The 19367-nt window shown below is 36.8% G+C and overlaps 2 protein-coding genes across 2 annotated transcripts; both read left to right on the top strand.

The window, feature by feature from the left end:
• The first annotated feature begins 602 nt into the window (after positions 1 to 602).
• Positions 603 to 2644, top strand: LOC137733321 (phenylacetaldehyde reductase-like). Its single transcript, XM_068472477.1, has 5 exons — positions 603 to 838; positions 1152 to 1321; positions 1458 to 1649; positions 1767 to 1929; positions 2013 to 2644. The coding sequence occupies exons 1-5, from the start codon at positions 718 to 720 to the stop codon at positions 2330 to 2332; spliced, it is 966 nt and encodes a 321-aa protein (XP_068328578.1). The 5' UTR covers positions 603 to 717; the 3' UTR covers positions 2333 to 2644.
• A 13232-nt stretch (positions 2645 to 15876) lies between these two features.
• LOC137733322 (phenylacetaldehyde reductase-like) lies at positions 15877 to 19367 on the top strand. Its single transcript, XM_068472478.1, has 6 exons — positions 15877 to 16152; positions 17385 to 17554; positions 17755 to 17946; positions 18049 to 18211; positions 18375 to 18561; positions 18748 to 19367. The coding sequence occupies exons 1-6, from the start codon at positions 16044 to 16046 to the stop codon at positions 18890 to 18892; spliced, it is 966 nt and encodes a 321-aa protein (XP_068328579.1). The 5' UTR covers positions 15877 to 16043; the 3' UTR covers positions 18893 to 19367.

The raw sequence follows: 19367 nt of genomic DNA, 5'->3' as shown, positions 1-19367 counted from the left end.
TCATAATCCCTAAATATTGGGAAATGAATTTTTGAAAGGGAAGCTCACCACTGCTATCATAGGGTGTGAGCATAGACTCCTTCGGAGGCTTCAAACAAAATCCCCAAAAAACGAAATACCAGGATCTCCTAAAACTGAAAACAAAACCAAATTAAAACACCACACGTAGAATCGCAAGCTACAAACAAAACCCCCAACACAATCCCAAATGGAGGGAAAGGGAAATGGAAGAAGAAGAGTGGTGACAAAGAGGGAGAGATACAATCCCTTGACCCCACCCTCTCTCCTGCAGCCAACACACTCATGAGAAATTTCTCCACATGCCTGCCTGTAATTGGTTTGGTACTCTAGGTCAGGTTGGGTACCCGGTACCCTGAAAATTTTCTCCACACACATTATCTTAACCCTACCCTCAAACTGGACACCCAATCAACTCTCTTAGTCATTCATTGTGTATCGCACAATAAAAAATTATTTAACTTTTTTTATTTAAAATTAAACATGAATAATACCTAAAGAAAATTGATCGTACAATATACGATGAAGAGTTAGAATGCGGAGATGCTTAGAATCCGAAAAAGTGGATATCCTCTTCCCCGAGCTGAAGAAGACAGGCAACATTGTCCTTTAAATACCAGCTGACTTTTCACCATGAAAAACACAATTCTGAATCAAATTAAGCTTAATTCTTAGCTAGAGAGAGAGAGGGAGAGAGAGATGAGTACCGGAGAATCAAAGACTGTATGTGTAACAGGAGCTTCTGGTTACATAGCATCATCGCTGGTGAAGCTCTTACTGCAAAAGGGTTATACCGTCAAAGCCACTGTTCGCGATCCAAGTCAGTATTTCTATATTTGCTCATATATAATGTTCAACTTCAAACAATTCATTCAATATTTCAGATTCTGGGTTTTGCATATTGTCTTGTTTACCAAAAGAAAAGTTGGGTATCCAAAATAATCATCGTGCACACCTCGCCTTCTTATTTCCTTTTTTTTCATTAGGGTTTTGGAGTACCAACGACATCTCCCGTGCATCCAATTATTTTCTTTTTATTGTTCTTGTTCTTGTTTTTCGGTGCCAATTGAAACCTCATAGCGAGTTAGTCATTGTTTGCCACTCTTAGTTCAACTCAATAATTGTGTTTACAGATGATGCAAAGAAAACAGAACACTTGCTCTCATTAGATGGAGCCAAGGAGAGGCTTCATTTGTTCAAAGCGGATTTATTAGAAGAAGGATCATTTGACGCCGTAATTGATGGATGTGTAGGTGTTTTTCATACAGCAACGCCTGTACAATTTTCAGCCACTGACCCACAGGTCTGTCCCTTCACTTCATGCATACATCAAATAGTGTATTGTGTGTGTGCACTTGCGAATGCATAGCAAATCGATACACCTTCAAGCGAAATGAGGTAGAAACTAGAATGATATATTTCTTTTCTCTATATTTCAGGTAGAAATAATTGAGCCTGCAGTGAAAGGAACACTTAATGTTCTAAAATCATGCGCAAAATTCCCCGCTGTCAAGAGAGTGGTTTTAACATCTTCTCTGGCTGCAGTAAAGGTGAATGGAAAACCTCTGACCTCTGATGTGGTTATTGATGAAACATGGTACTCGGATCCACTGTTTTGCGAAGAGATCAAGGTACGTGCGTTCCCATACAATTGAATAATTTTGGACAGAGATAAGCTTAACACAATACAAAGCAGTACATGATGATGAACTACAAACTCATAACAACTTCCTTCTTCATTTGTTCAGCAATGGTATCCTCTCTCAAAAACTTTAGCTGAGGAGGCCGCCTGGAAATTTGCCAAAGGAAATGGGATTGACTTGGTAGCAATACATCCGGGGTTTGCGATTGGTCCACTCTTACGGCCAACTCTTAATCTCTCCGTTGGGTTTCTTCTGAATTTAATGAATGGTACAATTCACCCCCCTTATGTTTAAACACTACTCCTTGTGATGCAAGTGGTTTATTCTGTTTTGTTTCTCTTTTGTGCTCAGGTATCAAAACACCTTTTATAGACTACGCATTCGTGGACGTTAGAGATATTGCCTTTGCTCATATTCAAGCATTTGAAGTTCCTTCAGCTAGTGGTAGATATTGTTTAGTAGCACAAGTTGCTGATGGTCCCGATACCCTAAAGATTTTACAAGAGCTTTACCCCACATTGAGCCTTCCTGAGCCTGGCAATCCTTCTGGCTCCAAGTTTCAAGTGTCCAAGGATAAAGCAAAATGTTTGGGAATCACTTTCCGTCCTCTGGAAACGAGTCTCAAGGACACTGTTGAAAGCCTCAAGGAGAAGGGCTTCCTCAAGTTTTGAATTCTGCAACCTGCAGCAATTTGTTAATTTAGTGCACGAGGTGTTCAAATAAGTGGGAAATGAAGTTTGTTATGTGCTTAAGGCTAGTTTGGTATTGATGTGTTTTGAAAAAAAGCTGCTTCTGCTGTGCTGTGAGAATAAGCAACTGTGGAATAAAGCAGCAGAGTGTTTGGTAAACTTTTTTGTAAAAGTGCTTTTGAAAAAAAAAATAGTATTATAGTTTTGGTAAACTTTTATGTAAAACAGATGTGAAAAAAAGTCGGTTTTTCAAAGCTGGGTTTTGCAGCTTCTTGTTTTTAGCTTTTCTTCACCCAAAATTGTGAAAAAAAAACTGAAGCTGAATGTTTACCAAACACAAAAATAGCTCCCAGTTTTTTTTTATACTAGTTTTTTTCAGAATCAACTCAGTACCAAACCAGGCCTAAGTATTCCAAAGAGATGCTGGACATTATATTTTTCCGGTTAAATCTTTTAATGTGATCTGCAGAGTGCCTCAGAAGTGTCTTAAGAACATGCTCAAAAGTTGCTTTTGGATCTTTCGTATATGGCTCATGAGTCATGTGTAATATGTAATGTTTCAAAATAACTCCAAATAAAAAAGATCAAGTTGAAGCTGTTTTGCTTTACTGTCTTCAAAGAAATCTTAATTTGCAATTTCGTCGTTCTTCAATGTGTCTGCCGTTGCAGGCGTCAGGCCACAAGTGCCTATGCGACATGCCCTCGTACAAATGCACAACTGTCAATTCTTATGAACTTCCGGCAATGGCACAGAGTTGGTCCAAGCTAAATGTTCAAGCTGTCCTTACTCACTCTCTAGAAGGAAGGACGCAGCAGATTTCTCTTACTAAATAACCTAGATGTAGTTCAGGACCTTCTACTCTCGCAAAAATTGATAAGTGAATTTTCTGTCGAATGCATTCTTCTCAAAGCTTAAGAACACTAGATCCAAACTAGGAAAATACACCGCTAGTTTACTTGTAGAAATTTGGTTTAAGTTTCTGGTATATTTCATATCTTGTGTGAATGTACAATAACACATATAAAGCAAAAGAGACTGGTTACAACCAACCATCCTTAGACTAAAACCTACAGACCGGATAAAGCTATCACCTAACAAGGACTCTTTAATTTAAGCGATTACATCAAACACAATGCTAAAGTAATCTACACGTGTATCCCCCAAAACAAGGGATTAAAGGTGAGCATCCAAAGTTGACAAAAGGTGCCAAAGGTGCCATGATTTCTGATTTCATATCTGTCTAGATTTGTAACTCCAATGTTACTCTTTTGATGCGCTGTGGTATGATCACCAGTTGACGCATCTCGCAACTGATCATCTTTCTAACGAAAAATCACACATCTTAAAAGGTTCAGATAGCTACCACTATGTTAGTGCCCTAAATGGCATGATTTCATATCTGTCCAAAGTTGACAAAAAGGTGAGCAGCCAAAGTTGACATAAGATGCCAAAGGCGCCATGATTTCTGATTTCATATTTGTCTAGGATTTGTAACTCCATTATTACTTTTTTGATGCACTGTGATATGATTACTAGTTGATGCATTTCGTAATTGATCATCTTTCTAGCGAAAAACTACACATTTTTTAGCTACCACTATATTAGTGCCCTAAATGGAGGGCCACAGATATAATGTCCCCTATTTCGTGTCTTCTGTGTGTGTCTCATTTTCTAATTTTTGACACGTATTCCTTAACTGAACTCAAATTTAACACTGTTAATTTATTATAAAATTAAATAAAAAAACTAAAAATTAAAGTAATACAAAAATCAAGAATAAACTCCTGAGTTCCACCCACTTCAACCCATAGCCGCCGATCGGCATACTATAGAACTAGCAAACATTCTGTCAAGTTATTAGGATTTGGGGATTGAAGGAAGATATCTAATCAATTGAATATTGTGAAATCTGTAACGGTTGAACCGATGACGAATGTCGAGATTTAAACCGACGCAAAGACAACTCTAAGATCCGATTCATCTTCGCCGACAAGAGGGAGGAAGAGAGATAAATACAAAGAAAGGAAACCCAGCAGATGGTGAAATCTGTAAGGATTGAACAAACACCGAGATTTAAACCGACGCAAAGCCGACTCCAAGATCCGATTCGGCTTCGCCGACGAGAGAGAGGAAGAGTGATAAATAGAAAGAAAGAATGCTTGGAGTATAATTAGATCATACATCCCCAACAAAGGAAACCTTGCCGATGGTGAGAAAATGCAGCTGACAAGCATGGTGGGGAGGAGATTGTGAGATGTTGGTTGGGAAGGGATTTTGGTTTTTTTGTTTAACTTCAATTTTTAGTCTTTTTAATTAAACTTAATTGAAAGTTTAATAGTGTTAGATATGGAGTTAAATAGAGGGACAAGTGTTAGAAAAATTAGAAATGAGATACAAAAGGAGACACAAAATAGGAGACAGCAGAAGTTCCTTCTACTCGAGAGATTTTTTAGTGTGATCGGTACAATGAGTGGTCCATTACATGTCATTATATAAATTGTGGGATATGTGTGTTAAAAAGTTAATAATTTAAAAAATAAAATTTCTCACAATTTCTATTAAAACACATGATGTAATCATGGCCAGCCCTTGCTATAGGGGCCAACGGGCGAAATGAAATGAGGCCCTTCGATCATCCACTGACGGTGAATTCTACCATACCTCTTCCTCCCTCATTATGTATCCAACTCCCTCTCTGATATAACTAACATGAAAAAAATTGTTTGCTAAATCTAAGTTCGTGGGACTGCAAGCAAAAGAGGGGGAGACAAGGACTAGTTTTACATAACTCTAACAAGCCTTCCTTCATCTGCCACTTTATCTCTTTTCGAGTCAGATTCTACACAATTTCACGCCCTTTGGGATTCAACTGCTCTTTTGCTTGCAGGAAGGCAATTTACCCTTGAAAAGGAAGGCAACTTACAAAAATAAATCAAAAATAAAAAATGCACATTGAGATTCAACCCAGCTCATAAAGACTACAAAATAAGTTACGGGCTTTTGGATCCAGTTCCAAAAGCATAGGTTGGTTGGGACGAAGTCCAATTATCTAATTACATGTTTTTATGCCAATTTTGTCATTTTAGATAAAAATATTTAAATTCAGACAGAAAATCATGGGCATTTACTAACAAATTCAGACAGACCGTTTCTAGAGTTACAACCAGCCAATAGTATTGGTAATACCTCTATTCCCCCCCTTCGCATTTAAAATGGTCCTCTTTAATGGGAGATTGGATGTGAGCCTGCTGAAGGAAATAATAGTGACCATGTTGCTTACGAGGTTGACGGGGATGTCCCACCTGGTTTATTTAACAAAAGAGATCAGTGTTGTGGATGTGAGGATGGATCGAAATGACTTTACTCTAAGTTTTAAGTAAATCTCAGCAGAAAAAAAAAACAAAAAAACAAAAGAAAAAAAATAAAAAGATGATGTAGCTAGGCAAGACGAACCCTATGTCACTAGGGCAAGAAGACAAGTTATTGCTACCTCCAAATGAAGCTAGTTTACTGGAATATTGTAATTCTGACACATGTATGGAGCTTTCCAATGTCTATCATTCCCATCATCCGGATTTGGTTTGCATTTCCGAACCTACAGTTACTTTTAATTCTATTCCTTCATCTTATTGGAATTCATTAGGCCTTTCTTTGCTTTGACACACTCCAATCCTGATATCCCTAAATATCAAGATGCTGGCCGACCCCCAAGGGCGACGAAGCCATTTTAAACATGCATACAAATTAAAATATGTGATTAGAAAGAAATATGCTAATGCAGAATCGTGTTCAGAGCATACAACTAATAAAAAATAATTGAAATAATTATTATAGAAAGGTACGAATAAAGGAATAAGTCCTACACTAAGAAGATTCGAAGATACATAAGCGGAAGTGCCCTGACGCCAAGATCGTGTGCCTCGAACCTAAATCCTGAAGGGGGCGCAAAACCAAAAGAGTGAGTGGACCAAAGTTTATAATAAAACTACTAATAATAACAAAACCATTTTATTTATGAACATACTAACCCCCTGTTTTGAAAACACATATAATACTACATAATAGGTTTTCTGAAAACTCTAGCATGCCATGAAAAACATTCGTAAAATAAGTACGTGTAAAACAATGCTCAATGATGCTTCTATTGCCGCCCGAGGGCAAATCCATAAATCTCATCAATGTTGTACTCACTAGGGGTATCATAATGACCTGAAGGCATAACCATCACCAAAGGTGAAGCTGTATGACACTGAGTTATGCCAGTGAAGAAATCATGGTCCATCACCCGAAGGTGAAGCTATAGGACTCTGGGTTATGCCAAAGAAAGGATGTATCTATATATATGTATATGCAGTGGGTCCATTACCCGAAGGTAAAGCTATACGACTCTGGGTTACGCTAGAGAAGAAACATATACATATAACATATCACATCGACACTAGCTCAGGGCTAGTGAAGCTGGAGGTATGTCATAAATATCATCAACTGTGTCTTATGGCCATAGACATCTACATACTCGGTTGTGTGTATGTGTTGTATGATAACCCACTAGATAAACATCGAAAACATACCTCAAAAGTCTCACATCAAAACCGGATCTTAAAAGCTCAAAGACTCATCTCATAAATCCATGATAACTCATATTCATAAATCTGTAAAATAAATCATATTTGAAAGCCATAGAATTTCATATACAAGAATCCGATAATTCTTAACCTTTAGTAAAACGTAAATTTGATAAATCATAAATATTTTGTAAAAGCAATTTAAATAAATCATAACTATAGAAATCCGTAAAATGTAATATAAAACATGCTTCATTCATGAAATATGAAATGCATGCAAGCCTAATATTTTATAAAAACATCCAATTTAAGAAGGGGTTTACTTACAAATATTTTGTTACCTGGTAGCCGCTCGAACTAGGGAGGATTGAGTCACTTCCCACCGATGCACCTATTGAAGGTCGTGAAAATGGCTCGAAAGCCGCTGGGTTTCTCGTCGGAATCTTGAAATTAACCTCGCGAGTTGTTTTAGTTATAAACCTTCACCAAAACACCCAAATCGGAGAGATGAGAAATTTCGCTGGAGTTCTTCCTTCACATCCTAGCTCGGTGATTCGTGCCCTTCATTCGAGTTCGAGGATGCAGGAGAAGGCTAGAGGATGGTGGTGGTTCGTGGTGCTCACCAGAGAGAATGACGAGTAGTGATGGTGTCGTGAGTGTGCTCGGGGAAAAAGGAACTAACAGAGAGAAAGGGAAAGTGTTTACCAGGGAAAGACAAACATAAAGAGAGGGGAAAAAAGAGAGAGTTTTAGAGAGAAAGATAGGGGAATCACGGGAAGAATATCCCCAGAAAATGGGGGCAAAACTGCCATGTGTCGTCCCAGAATGATCCAAGGTGGAACATATCTTTACTTGAAAATTACCAAAATGCTCTTAAGTTTTGAATTCCGTAAAGCGTTCATCGTAACTCCAAATTCCATTCTCCTTGCACCCACGTGTTCCTAACAACGAATACTACAACGAAACGTCAAGGAAATGAATCTTACGTGACACGACAATGCGGTTAACAAAAGTCAACATTTTTGCCTCGAATGAGCATTTTCGTAATTTCACGTTTTAAAATTATAAAAATTCAATATTTTGGGACAGATCGTTACATGCTTACTGCTAATATCAGGGATGGTTTACTACCTAATATTTAGGTTTTGTGTTCTATAGGTTATTGTTCCCCTACTTTGATTTCTTCTTCAGCTCAATAGATTACTTTTCAGGCTTCTTTTGATGATGTTCTTTCTCAGCTTACTATTATTTATGTAGCTACTACTGCATGTCTTCGTCGTGCTTTATGGTGCAATCTTTTAAATATTTGTTTTCATACTACAGTACCAAGGATGGCAATTGGTTACTTTAATGTTATTCTTGGAGCTCATGAACAGATAGGTGGCCATCTGCCTTCTCGAGCTTCATGTAAGGACTTTTGTAGCACTACTAAGCTTTGTAATTTTACCCATATGGATACTACTAGTACTTTTTATACTTGAGCTAATGGTTGGAGTGTCCATGTGTATATGGAGAGGTGTCTTGACCGCTCTCTTTGTGACACACGTTGGTTACAGTCTTGGCCTCATACTAGTTGTTCAGCTTTGCCCAAGGTAGTTTCTGATCATAATTGTCTTGTTTTCTCATTTTCTGCTAAGGTTCTTGGAGGGTCCCTACCGTTTCGGTTTCAGTCCATGTGGACTTTACATTCAGGCTTTTCTGATTTGGTTGTAAAGTGTTGGCAGTCAACTATTGCCTATGGGTGTCCCATGTTTATTATGTTGGAAAAGCTCAAGGTTCTTAAGCGCTGCCTTTGAGAATGGAACTCTAATGTTTTTGGTAATGTCTATAGAAATGTTACTTTTGCTAATGAAAGACTTCATAACATCCAAAATATTATTTCTTTTGATGAGAATTCTCAAGAGAGGTTTAATGAGGAAGTTGTTGCTAAGGCAGCTGTCCTCGATGCTCTTCGTATGCAAGAAGCTTTCTAGAGTGATCGTGCTCGTGTTAAATGGCTTATAGAGGGTGATTGTAATACTGTTTTTTTTTTCCATGCTTACGCTCGAGGTAGGCATTCGTCTTCCGAGATTGTTACTATTTTGGATGGTGATAATGTACTTTCTTCCCCTATTGATATTGCTGGTCATGTGGTAAACTATTATCAATCTTTATATAACTTGTCGTCCATTCCAAGTGGAATTGAAGATATTTGTGGTGTAATTCCACCTATGGTTAATGAAGAGGAAAATCTTGCCTTTTCTTATTTACCTTCAGCTGATGAGATTAAAAATGCAGTTTTTTCTATGGATCATTCGAGTGCTCCAGGACCTGATGGTTTTACTGGTTCTTTCTATCAGTCGTGCTGGGATATTATTGGTTTGGATGTTATTGCTTTTGTTCAAGATTTTTTTATGCGTGACTGGCTTTATCTTAATGCTAATTGCAACTTTGTAGTGTTTATCCCTAAAGTGGATGGGGCTACCATCATTGCTCAGTATCAGCTTGTTGCTATTGCTAACTTTCTGTTCAAAATTATTCCCAAGATTCTTGCTAATCGGCTAAGCCTTATTGCCATTCACATAATTTCTCCTCAGCAAACAGATTTTTGAAGGGTAGACGTATTTCTGAATGCATTGGGCTAGTTTCAAAAGGCTTCAATTTTATGGACAAAGTGGTGATGTGGGCATAAAAGTTGATATTGCTAAAGCTTTTGATACTTTAAACTGGAATTTTCTTCTCCATGTGCTTTCTAGCTTTGGATTTTCTCATATTTTTGTGGATTGGGTGCATGTTTTGTTACAGTCAGCTTGTCTTTGAATTTTGATAAATGGCACAACTCATGGATTTTTCTCTTGCTCTCAAGGTGTACATCAGGGAGATCCTCTTTCTCCACTTCTTTTATGTCTAACAAAGGAAGTTTTGAGCAGAGGTTTATATTTGTTTTTCTCTACTGGATGGATCACTGCTATTTCAACTCCATGGGGTTGTTGACCTCCAACCCATATGCTATATGCTAATGATCTTTTTATTTTTTTTGTCATGGGAATGCTCGATCTCTTCGTTCTCTTCGAAAGTTTTTGGATGAGTATAGTTGTGCATCGGGACAACTTGTTAATGCAACTAAGGGTACTTTTTATCTCGGCTCTACCTCTGCCCATCGTAGAGTACATGTCTTGAGATATCTTGGCTTTCGTATAGGTGTTGTTCCTTTCACTTATCTTGAGGTACCCATTTTTCGTGGTAAGCCAAGGAGAATTCACTTCCAAGCTTTGGTAGATAAGGCTAAAGCTTGACTTTCAGGTTGAAAAGGTAAACTTCTCTCAATGGCTGGACGGCTCTAGTTGGTATAATTTGTTTATCAAAGCTTGTTTCTTCATAACTTCTCAGTTTATCAATGGCCAGCTTGCTTTTTAAAGCATATTTCTGCTTGTGCAAGGAATTTTATTTGGTCAGGGAACGTGGCAACACGAAAGTTAGTAACTGTTGATTAGAGTATGGTATGTGGACCTAAGCATGAGGGGGGCTTGGTCTTCATGATTTGGTTGTTTTGAACTTTGACGGCTTTGCTTAGTTTTGGCTAGGATGCTTTACAATCATCTTCTTTATGGGATTCTTTTGCTCGCCAACGTTTTCCTCTTGAACCTTACAAAAAGCAAGATATCTATTTACGATCTTCTCTATTGCATGGTTTGAAGCGCGCTTTGCCTATTCTAAATAACAATAGTCGCTGGATTATTGGTGATGGGAGATTAGTTTTCTTTTGGTTCGACAAATGGTTTGATGGCCTGATTACTGGCCCTTCATTAGCTTCGATCATTTCACCTACAGTTCTTCCTAGGGTTTTAAATGTTATTGAAGCTCAAAGTTGGTCTTTGCCAGATTATTTTGGAGATTTATTCCCTTCTGTGGTGCAATAGATTCTACGTTTATCTTTGCCTTTAAATGTAGAAGATGACAAATTGATTTGGGAACCTACGTCTACTGGGAAATTTTCCTTTTCTTCTAGCTGTCATATTATTCGCCAAAAACATATGGATTGTACTTAGGCTAAAGTTATTTGGCGACATTTTATTCCACCTCAACTATCTATTTTGGCTTGGCATTTTTTCATGACAACTTCCTATCGAAGGTGCACTACAACGACGTGGAATTTCTTTGGTGTCCATTTGTTGTTTATGTCATAATTTTGAAGAATCTACTGTTCATCTTTTCTTTGGTTATCGGATATCTAGGCAACTTCAGAGGTGGTTAGCATGTCAATTTGGTACCCCTTTGCCTTTATCTGCTTCTTTGGCTATCTTTTGGGATGCTTATATACATAAACCCTTTTTCCAAACAGTTGCATAATTTTTGGATTTTTTTGGGTCTTTCTACTATTTCAGCTATTTGCAAAGCTCAAAATAAGTTTATTTTTTAGGGTTGCCCAATATATTTTCATTGCCTTTGCATGTTTATATACTTTGGGATTGTGTATGGTGGGAAGTTTATTCCTGGTTACGCTCAGAGTTTTGACACACATATCATTTCTTCTTTGTGGATCCAATCTATTCCTCGCAAGGTGTCGACTGTTCGTCCTGTGCTTTAGTCTTCTCCTTGGTTTCCTTGGATTAAACTTAATACAGATGGTTTGTGTAAAGGAAATCCTGGTCCTACTGCCTGTGGAGGAGATTTCAGGGATTGTTATGGTCAATTTCTTGGTGGTTTCTGCCAAGGGATCTGTCTTCGTAACCCTTTCTTTGCAGAATTATCAGCAATTATTATTGGTATAGAGTTTGCATATTAGTTGGGTTGGCATTGTCTTTGGTTGGCAAGTGACTCTTCTAGTGTTATTTCTGCTCTCCAATCAATTGATTTTGTTCCTCCTTGGCCTCTTTGTACACAATGGTCTATTTGTTTGGACTGTATTTGGAAGACGAGTTTCTACGCCTCTCACATATATCGCGAGGGAAACGTTGTTGCAGACAATTTTGCTAACATGGGCTTGTCTTCACCAACTTTGGTATTGCATGATTCCCCTCCAGTGGCAGCTCATGCTGCTTTGTTTTCAGACTATGTTGGGTTTCCTGGCTTTCGCTTCTTAACTTAATGTGCATCTCGGCATACAAGTTTGTCTGACTTTCTTATGTTCTTTTCTTAACCTGCTTGATTTGTTTTGCAGGTTTAGACCTTTTAGGTTTGCTTTTAGAGAGGTTAGGTTTCATGTCCCCCCCCCCCTCTTTTCACTGTACCATTATTGTTTTCGTTTCTAGAAGGGTAAGGTTTTATGTCCCACCCCCCCCCCCCCCTTCTTTTTCATGGTTTTTTTTTTTTTTAGCTTTTTTTTTCCTTGTACTATGAGAGATTAGGTTTATGTCTCCCCTGACTAAGTGTAACTTATTTTTACTTTATCAATAAAATTTCTCTCGTACCGTCGAGATTTCCCAAAATTTAAAAAAAGAAAGAAAAAAAAGGCTTTTGGATTTTGAATATTTAAATATTCAAACTAAAGTATTGTTTAGTACCTACTATGTAAGAAGAAAAATTGTGTGTAACTACAAAACCTATACAATCTAGTAACATACACAAGCTAAGTCCTCTAATTAGTTGACTAAAAAACTGACTACAACAACGAAAACTTCCTTTACAGTTGGCAATACAAATTACAGCAACATACCCTCTTCCTTCTATGCACATGAATATTATTACCTCTCCAAAATTCCAAAAACTTGTTTCTGAAACAGTTTATGTGTCTGTTCTTCTTTGCAAGTTCAAAAAGTAGTCCATCCGTAGCCCCAACCGATGCTCCATTCTCTTCACACTTCTCCACCGCCGTTGACAGGCCACATTAGATCCAGAAAGATTGGGAGTCTAGTCTGCTTGACCTCCAACTCCAAGTCTGCTAGCAGCTCCCTCTCTTCCTCTTGATGATGAGGAAGACGAAGAAGAAGAGGATGAAAGAGATTCTGTGGTGGTTACCTACAACCACTAAACTACAGAATAGTAATTATAAAACATTTAGAATAGACAATAAAAAAAACTTTTATAGTAATTATAAAAGAGATGTATTAGTCATATCCTAAACTGGGCAGAACGTATTCATATAATCTGGTAATTCATCGATTCGATTGAACATGAACTTCATCATTCTTGGTATGCATATTCAAAGATTACAACTTGAAATGATATAGATTTGTAGGACTAAAGAAACTTAACAACACCAATAGCTAGTTTGATTGTGTTACGAAAATAATTCTCTTGTTCTAAACCATTTTGAGTGACTCGTTAGTTGCTATGAAATCACGAATTTCTAATGTTTTCTCGAGAAGAGTATTCGGGTTTATTTATAGTGAAAAACGGCAAAATGTTTTGTGAAGTTAAGGAAACATATTGATAGGAGCATATTTATGCAACTTTGTTAGCCTATTTCCTTACATTTATTTAGTTAGTTTCTATTTATTATAGTGATTAAGCTATTTTCGTGTGTTTGTAGGTTCAAATGACAAAGTTGGCAAGAAAGTGCAATTTGGAGCATTTTAGAGTAGTTTTGGGCTTGGAATGGATAACACATGCATGGAGCAAGGTGGATGGACAAATTTGAAGTTCAAGAAGGGCTAGGAATGTGCTTAACATCTGGAAGAATTAAATCAAAGACTTGGAAGATAAGGAATCAGCTAAGAAAAAGGAAACATTATCCAAATTACCCTATCTTATCCAAACCTTATCCAACCGTATCTTATCTTATCCTATCCTAACCTTATCTACCTTAATTCCAGCTGCAAGGAGGACATCCAATGACACTAGGATACCTACAAATCAGGTTTCTAGAAGCCCTATCCCTATCCCTAAAAGTATGCTACATGTATCCCTTCTAGAAGTCATGTTTCATGCCGCAAGGATCATTCCTTGTCTTCCTTGGAATCTGATTGAGAGTGTCCTATTCCCTTGTTGATTTGGAATCCTAATTCCCCTCCTTTTCAACCCTTGTCATGCCTTCCTTTCTCCCTATAAATACATAGTGTTGCACCTATCATTCATCACCCATCTCTCACCACAATTCACACCACACATCCATCATACACAAAAATCACCCTTGTGCCGCAGCTTTGCAAGGAGAAAAGAGAGGAGACCCTTGGAGCCGTACCCTGCCATTCGAGCTTGGATTGCTGGAACGTTTCTAGGGGTATTCTATCTTTTGTTTTCAATGTTTAATTTAAGTTATCTTTGTTTAATTGCGAACATGAGGAGCTAAACTCGTTTTAGCTAGAGGAGAATTCAAAGCCATGAACATATTTGCAATATGAATTGATTACTTCCAGTTGTGACTTCATAATTCATGAATGCAATTTACTTAACTGTTAGATGCAGAACTTATTCTTGTTTGTTGATTAAGGATGCATACTTAGTTTGCATGCATGAATTTGATGCTAGAATATAAGGGAGTTTCACCTAATTATTATGAACTTATATATTTATAAGTAGTGGAGGTTGATAGTCACAATTGTGTTAAGTAAATTCCTGGTAGAAGTATCATGCTATTCATAGTTACGAATGCCTTGTCAATGTTTATGATTTTCACAAAGCTTAATGATCTTTGATTGTATCTCTATTATGTTGTTCATGTAGGGAACTATTGAAGAATAATTTGGTTGCCGATGCGTATTCCATCCAATTCAATAACTTAAGGAAAATCTGAGGGTTAATTAGTGTTGTTCACGGTTAATTTGGGGCGTTGAGGTTCATGGTTTATTGGAAAAGCAACTGGAAATCGATTTGTATGCAAGTGTGTTATGTGTGGAAAAGAACCCTCTAGCTAGCCAATCACCCATAATTTCCCTCAATTTCGTGCCAAACTTGTTTAAGTCTTTAATCTACTTGTCTTTACTTTAAATTCGTCAAAAACCCAATCCCCTTTTATTTGTTGTGTCAAATTAGTTAGAATCTGTCCAAACTTGTGTTTTTAAGTGTTTTGAGTCAAGTTAAAATTAATTTTTGTCCAAATCACCCTGAAAAGAAAAATATTTTTTCACATTGTCCAACACGAAGAATAATAAACTTTGAGTTTTCCTCCTCTCCTTCGTGAAATTTCATATATTTGTCCTCCAAATTCCAACCCAAAACAATATTAATGTTTATAAATCTCTATGTTCTCTATTTATAAAATTTCATATATTTTGTTCTTTAAATTCTCAATCCATTTTTTTTTTTTCGAAAATTCTCAATCCATCCTATTTTTCATTAACTTGATATTGGAAGGTTTATTTCTCTTAATCCTCCCTAATTTTTTATTAATTACTCTCTATATTGACTTGATATTAGAAGGTTAATTTCAACATGAAAAAAAACATTTAGCGCCTAAAAAATTTTAATTAGCTAACAATTCAAGCATGCATTCTGCTCTCTTATCAATATTATCTCTTTGTTTTTCTTTTTTTTTGGACATTTATGTGAGGCCTCTCCTCACATAAAATTTTAGCTCTACCACTGTGTGCTTTGGGGAAGCATCGGCAGTGGGGAATGCAGCTCCAATAGCTGTGGGTGCTCAGGGTATTTCCTATTTTTATGGTTTGCAAGTGATGGGCTCCAAGTAGACTTTGGGCTTTTTTGTATGTGTTTTGGGTCCATGTTTCTTTGTATTTAGTGTATTTTTGGGCTCTTTGAGTGTGATGTATTATAAATAGTGCTAAGGAAACTAAATATGTAAACTAATTTTGCAATCTAAATTATGTATCACCAATAAGAAATAAGCACATTACTCAGTAATTAAGTAATAATCTAAATATCAATGTTTATGTTATTTGATTTAAAAAATTTAGTTTACCCATTTAATTTCCCTAGGATTAACCAAACACTATATATAATAACATATTTTACAAAAGACGACTATGAGTTTTTTTATTGTGTTAATAATAGTTTCTCAAGATATCATTTTTTATGTGATACAGAATAAACAACTATTTGTTTCCATTTTTGTCGTCCCCGAATTTGAATGAACGACGGCTGTGTTTAGCTGCCGTTGCCTTCATTGACATTTCTGATCTCTCACCGCACCATAAAAGCACCAACTCTGGCAACTATATGTCTAAGATAAACCTTCTTTCTGAGCTTACAGAGAGAGAGAGAGAGAGAGAGAGAGAGAGAGAGAGAGAGAGAGAGAGAGAGAGAGAAGATGACGAAGGTGGTGTGCGTAACAGGAGCCTCCGGTTACATAGCATCATGGCTGGTGAAGCTCTTACTGCAACGAGGTTATATTGTCAAAGCCACTGTTCGTGAACCAAGTCAGTATATATATCTCCCTCCCTACCATTTTCTTAGTTTCTCGTTTAATAATCTTGCTCATCTTATATATACATATAGAAAACAGTTGTTTCAATAATTTTCATTCTTTAAAGTCTGGGTTTTTATTGATTAACAATTCATGGCCTAGAGGCTAGCGCTGTAAGAGATAAATAATGCACCTATGACAATGTTTGGTAGCGAAAAATGGAATTGGATCCTCCTGAGCTCAGGATGACGATCCTCATGAGCACCCTATCCGGGCCGTTTAAACTTGATCCAACGGCTCCAAGTATTATAATTTTAGAGGGGCTCCCTATTTGGAGCCGTTGGATCAAATTTCAACGGTCCGGATAGGCTACTCAAGAGGATCCCCATTCAGCGCTCAGGAGAGGATCCAGTTCCACGAAAAACTACTAGTCTCTATGTCTATGCAGTATAAAAGCACATTCTAACTTCTGAAAAAGCACTTTTCAATTATTTCTCTTCGAAAGACTACTTTTGAATGCTTTTGAAACGAAATTTCAGATTTTTGTAAACAAAATTTCGATGTAACTTTTAACACAAGCGATTAACGCGGTAAAATAAATGTTTTTTTTTTTTTTTTTTTGGTAAACAAATAAATGTTTGTTACAAGTTACAACAATAAACTCTTATGCTCATTTTACTCTAGACTTGAAGATGAATTGTAGACTTGTAGTTTCAACTGAAAATCGACCCACATTTTTTTGAGTCTTGGATATAACATATATAAGATAAGAAATTTCAAATTCCGAAGAAAATAATTAAATATGGATTGAATTTTGCAGTGAGCCAACTAGCCAAGTGGGCAGTATAGTCAAGGAAAACGATTTCTACACACTTCTGGTTCTTGTCTTTTTCTATATATATATTTTTATTAGTTTTAGTTTTTAGATTGAATATATCGAGACAAAATTAAACATGAATACATAAAATATGAAAAAATATGTGCAGAAATCATTTCCCTCGTGTAAAGGCGAAGATGTAGCAAGGGAAGAGGTAGAAATTGTGCTATATATGGGTAGAGCACAAAACACTTTCTTTTCGTTCTTTTTTTTTTTTTTTTTTTTTTTCTCAATCACAAAATACTTTTATTACAAGGATATTAATTACAAGTTCTTTGAGTATTTTTTTCGGATAGAGTATTTTAGTGCTGAATGGCAATTCGGATCATTTCAAGGACATATTATGAATGTTTTGTGTATGCATGCAGATGATTCAAAGAAAACAGAACACCTGCTCTCACTTGATGGAGCAAAAGAAAGGCTTCAGTTGTTCAAAGCAAATTTATTAGAAGAAGGATCTTTCGACTCCGCAGTCGATGGATGTGAAGGTGTTTTTCATACAGCATCACCTGTACAATTTTCAGCCACTGATCCGCAGGTACTTCATCCTTTTACTTACATATATAGTTGAACTTTGATCAGATTGGAAACCCTATCAAATTACGAGGACTAAGTGTGCTTTTGCCATGAAATTCTTGTTAAATTTCTAGGTTACCCAATGGTACGGACTCTTTCTCTCTTTTCAGTATACATATTCTTTATGTAAACACTGAATGATTCTTTCGTTCTGCGTCTCAGACAGAACTAATTGACCCTGCAGTGAAGGGAACACTCAATGTTCTAAAATCGTGCGTAAAATTTCCGACTGTCAAGAGAGTGATTTTAACATCTTCCATGGCGGCAGTCGGGGTGAATGGAAGACCTTTGAACCCTGATGTGGTAATTGACGAAACATGGTATTCGGATCAAGCAATTTGTGAGCAGTTGAAGGTACGTTTTGTGTGTTCCCATACATACGTATTATTTTCTTCCAACTTTTCACGTTTTATTCTTTAATGAATTTGTGAAATTTCCATGTCTAATTATGTGCAGGAATGGTATTTTCTTTCAAAAACTTTAGCTGAGGAGGCTGCTTGGAAATTTTCCAAAGAAAATGGGATTGACTTGGTTACAATCAATCCATCATATGTGATTGGTCCGCTCCTACAGCCAACTCTTAATCTCTCTGTGGAGATGATTCTGAATCTCAAAAATGGTACACTTCCACAACCGGATTATTTCTCTCTTTCTTGGTTAGGGCAGAACATGATTGTTTGTAGATGCTCGCAGGCCGTTTCGTAGCAAATTAGATGATTCATGTGATGCAAGTTTCAAGTATTTCTTGCGATTCAAGTTTTAAATGTTTCGTTTCTACGCAGATATCCCAAGTATAATCAGTTCAAATTATCCATCTAGTGATGTCAGAGATGTTGCCTTTGCTCATGTTCAAGCATTTGAAGTCCCTTCGGCTAGTGGCAGATATTGTTTGGTTGGCCATGTTACACCCACGTCCAAGGCTCTGAGTATTTTACATGAACTCCATCCCACTTTTTTCCCACCTGAAAAGTAAGTTTTCATTTTCAAAATCCCACAAATTTGTATTTTGTTTCTTCAAGTTTATGTGAATCGATCTTCAAAAGATTGCTGTCGATCAAATTCCCAGTTTTCATATTCATTAAGTACGCCATTGATCAAAGCTCGCCGAATGAGATAAATTTTTAAGGAATATCTGTTTCTTGCATTGTTTGGCAGATGTGATGATGACAAACCTTGTGAACCAGGCTATCAAATATCAAAGGAAAAAGCAAAAAGTTTGGGAGTTGATTTTCTTCCATTGGAAGTAAGTCTTAGGGACACTATTGAAAGCCTCAAAGAGAAGGGCTTCCTCAAGCTTTGAATTCAAGTGTTTGTTTCTGCACAATCTCTCAAGAGACGGTGAACATTACATTATTCATGTTCAGATTTTCTAAATTTATCCGCAATGGCGCACAAATGTTCAGAAGTTGCTATCAACTCTTGATGGCTGAATTTAAGAAAGGTTGTTTGAATATGTTTTTTCTTTCTTGATACATGTGATATTGGGGAAAGGAAGAATCGAACTCGGGAGTCAGGACCTTCCAAGGATGAAAACTCTGGATCAGAGCAACATATCCCTTGTTTGAAGATGAAGTTTACCAATTGAGCAACGTACCCTTTGGTTTTATAATAAAAATTATTAGAACTTTTCAATATTTTTTCGGTTTTATTTCAATAATATATTGCATATGCATAATTAGGATTTAGATTCAGACGGTGGATTCAGAATTTGAACTTTGGAGATCCTAATGTTAGAGGTCCAAGTTTTTTAGATAGAAACATAGTGCAAAGTGCGC

The sequence above is a fragment of the Pyrus communis genome, chromosome 5 (genome assembly GCF_963583255.1).
Source record: "Pyrus communis chromosome 5, drPyrComm1.1, whole genome shotgun sequence".
Lineage (NCBI taxonomy): Eukaryota > Viridiplantae > Streptophyta > Magnoliopsida > Rosales > Rosaceae > Pyrus > Pyrus communis.
This window is presented reverse-complemented; position numbering and strand designations above follow the sequence as displayed.

What these genes read in the sequence shown, in the direction of transcription:
- LOC137733321 (XM_068472477.1), top strand. Translation starts at nt 718, where the DNA reads ATGAGTACCGGAGAATCAAAGACTGTATGTGTAACAGGAGCTTCTGGT. An exon ending in TGTTTTGCGAAGAGATCAAG is followed by an intron (nt 1,650 to 1,766) that starts GTACGTGCGTTC and finishes TCATTTGTTCAG; the next exon opens with CAATGGTATCCTCTCTCAAA. An exon ending in TCTTCTGAATTTAATGAATG is followed by an intron (nt 1,930 to 2,012) that starts GTACAATTCACC and finishes TTTTGTGCTCAG; the next exon opens with GTATCAAAACACCTTTTATA.
- LOC137733322 (XM_068472478.1), top strand. Translation starts at nt 16,044, where the DNA reads ATGACGAAGGTGGTGTGCGTAACAGGAGCCTCCGGTTACATAGCATCA. An exon ending in AGCCACTGTTCGTGAACCAA is followed by an intron (nt 16,153 to 17,384) that starts GTCAGTATATAT and finishes GTATGCATGCAG; the next exon opens with ATGATTCAAAGAAAACAGAA. An exon ending in CAATTTGTGAGCAGTTGAAG is followed by an intron (nt 17,947 to 18,048) that starts GTACGTTTTGTG and finishes AATTATGTGCAG; the next exon opens with GAATGGTATTTTCTTTCAAA.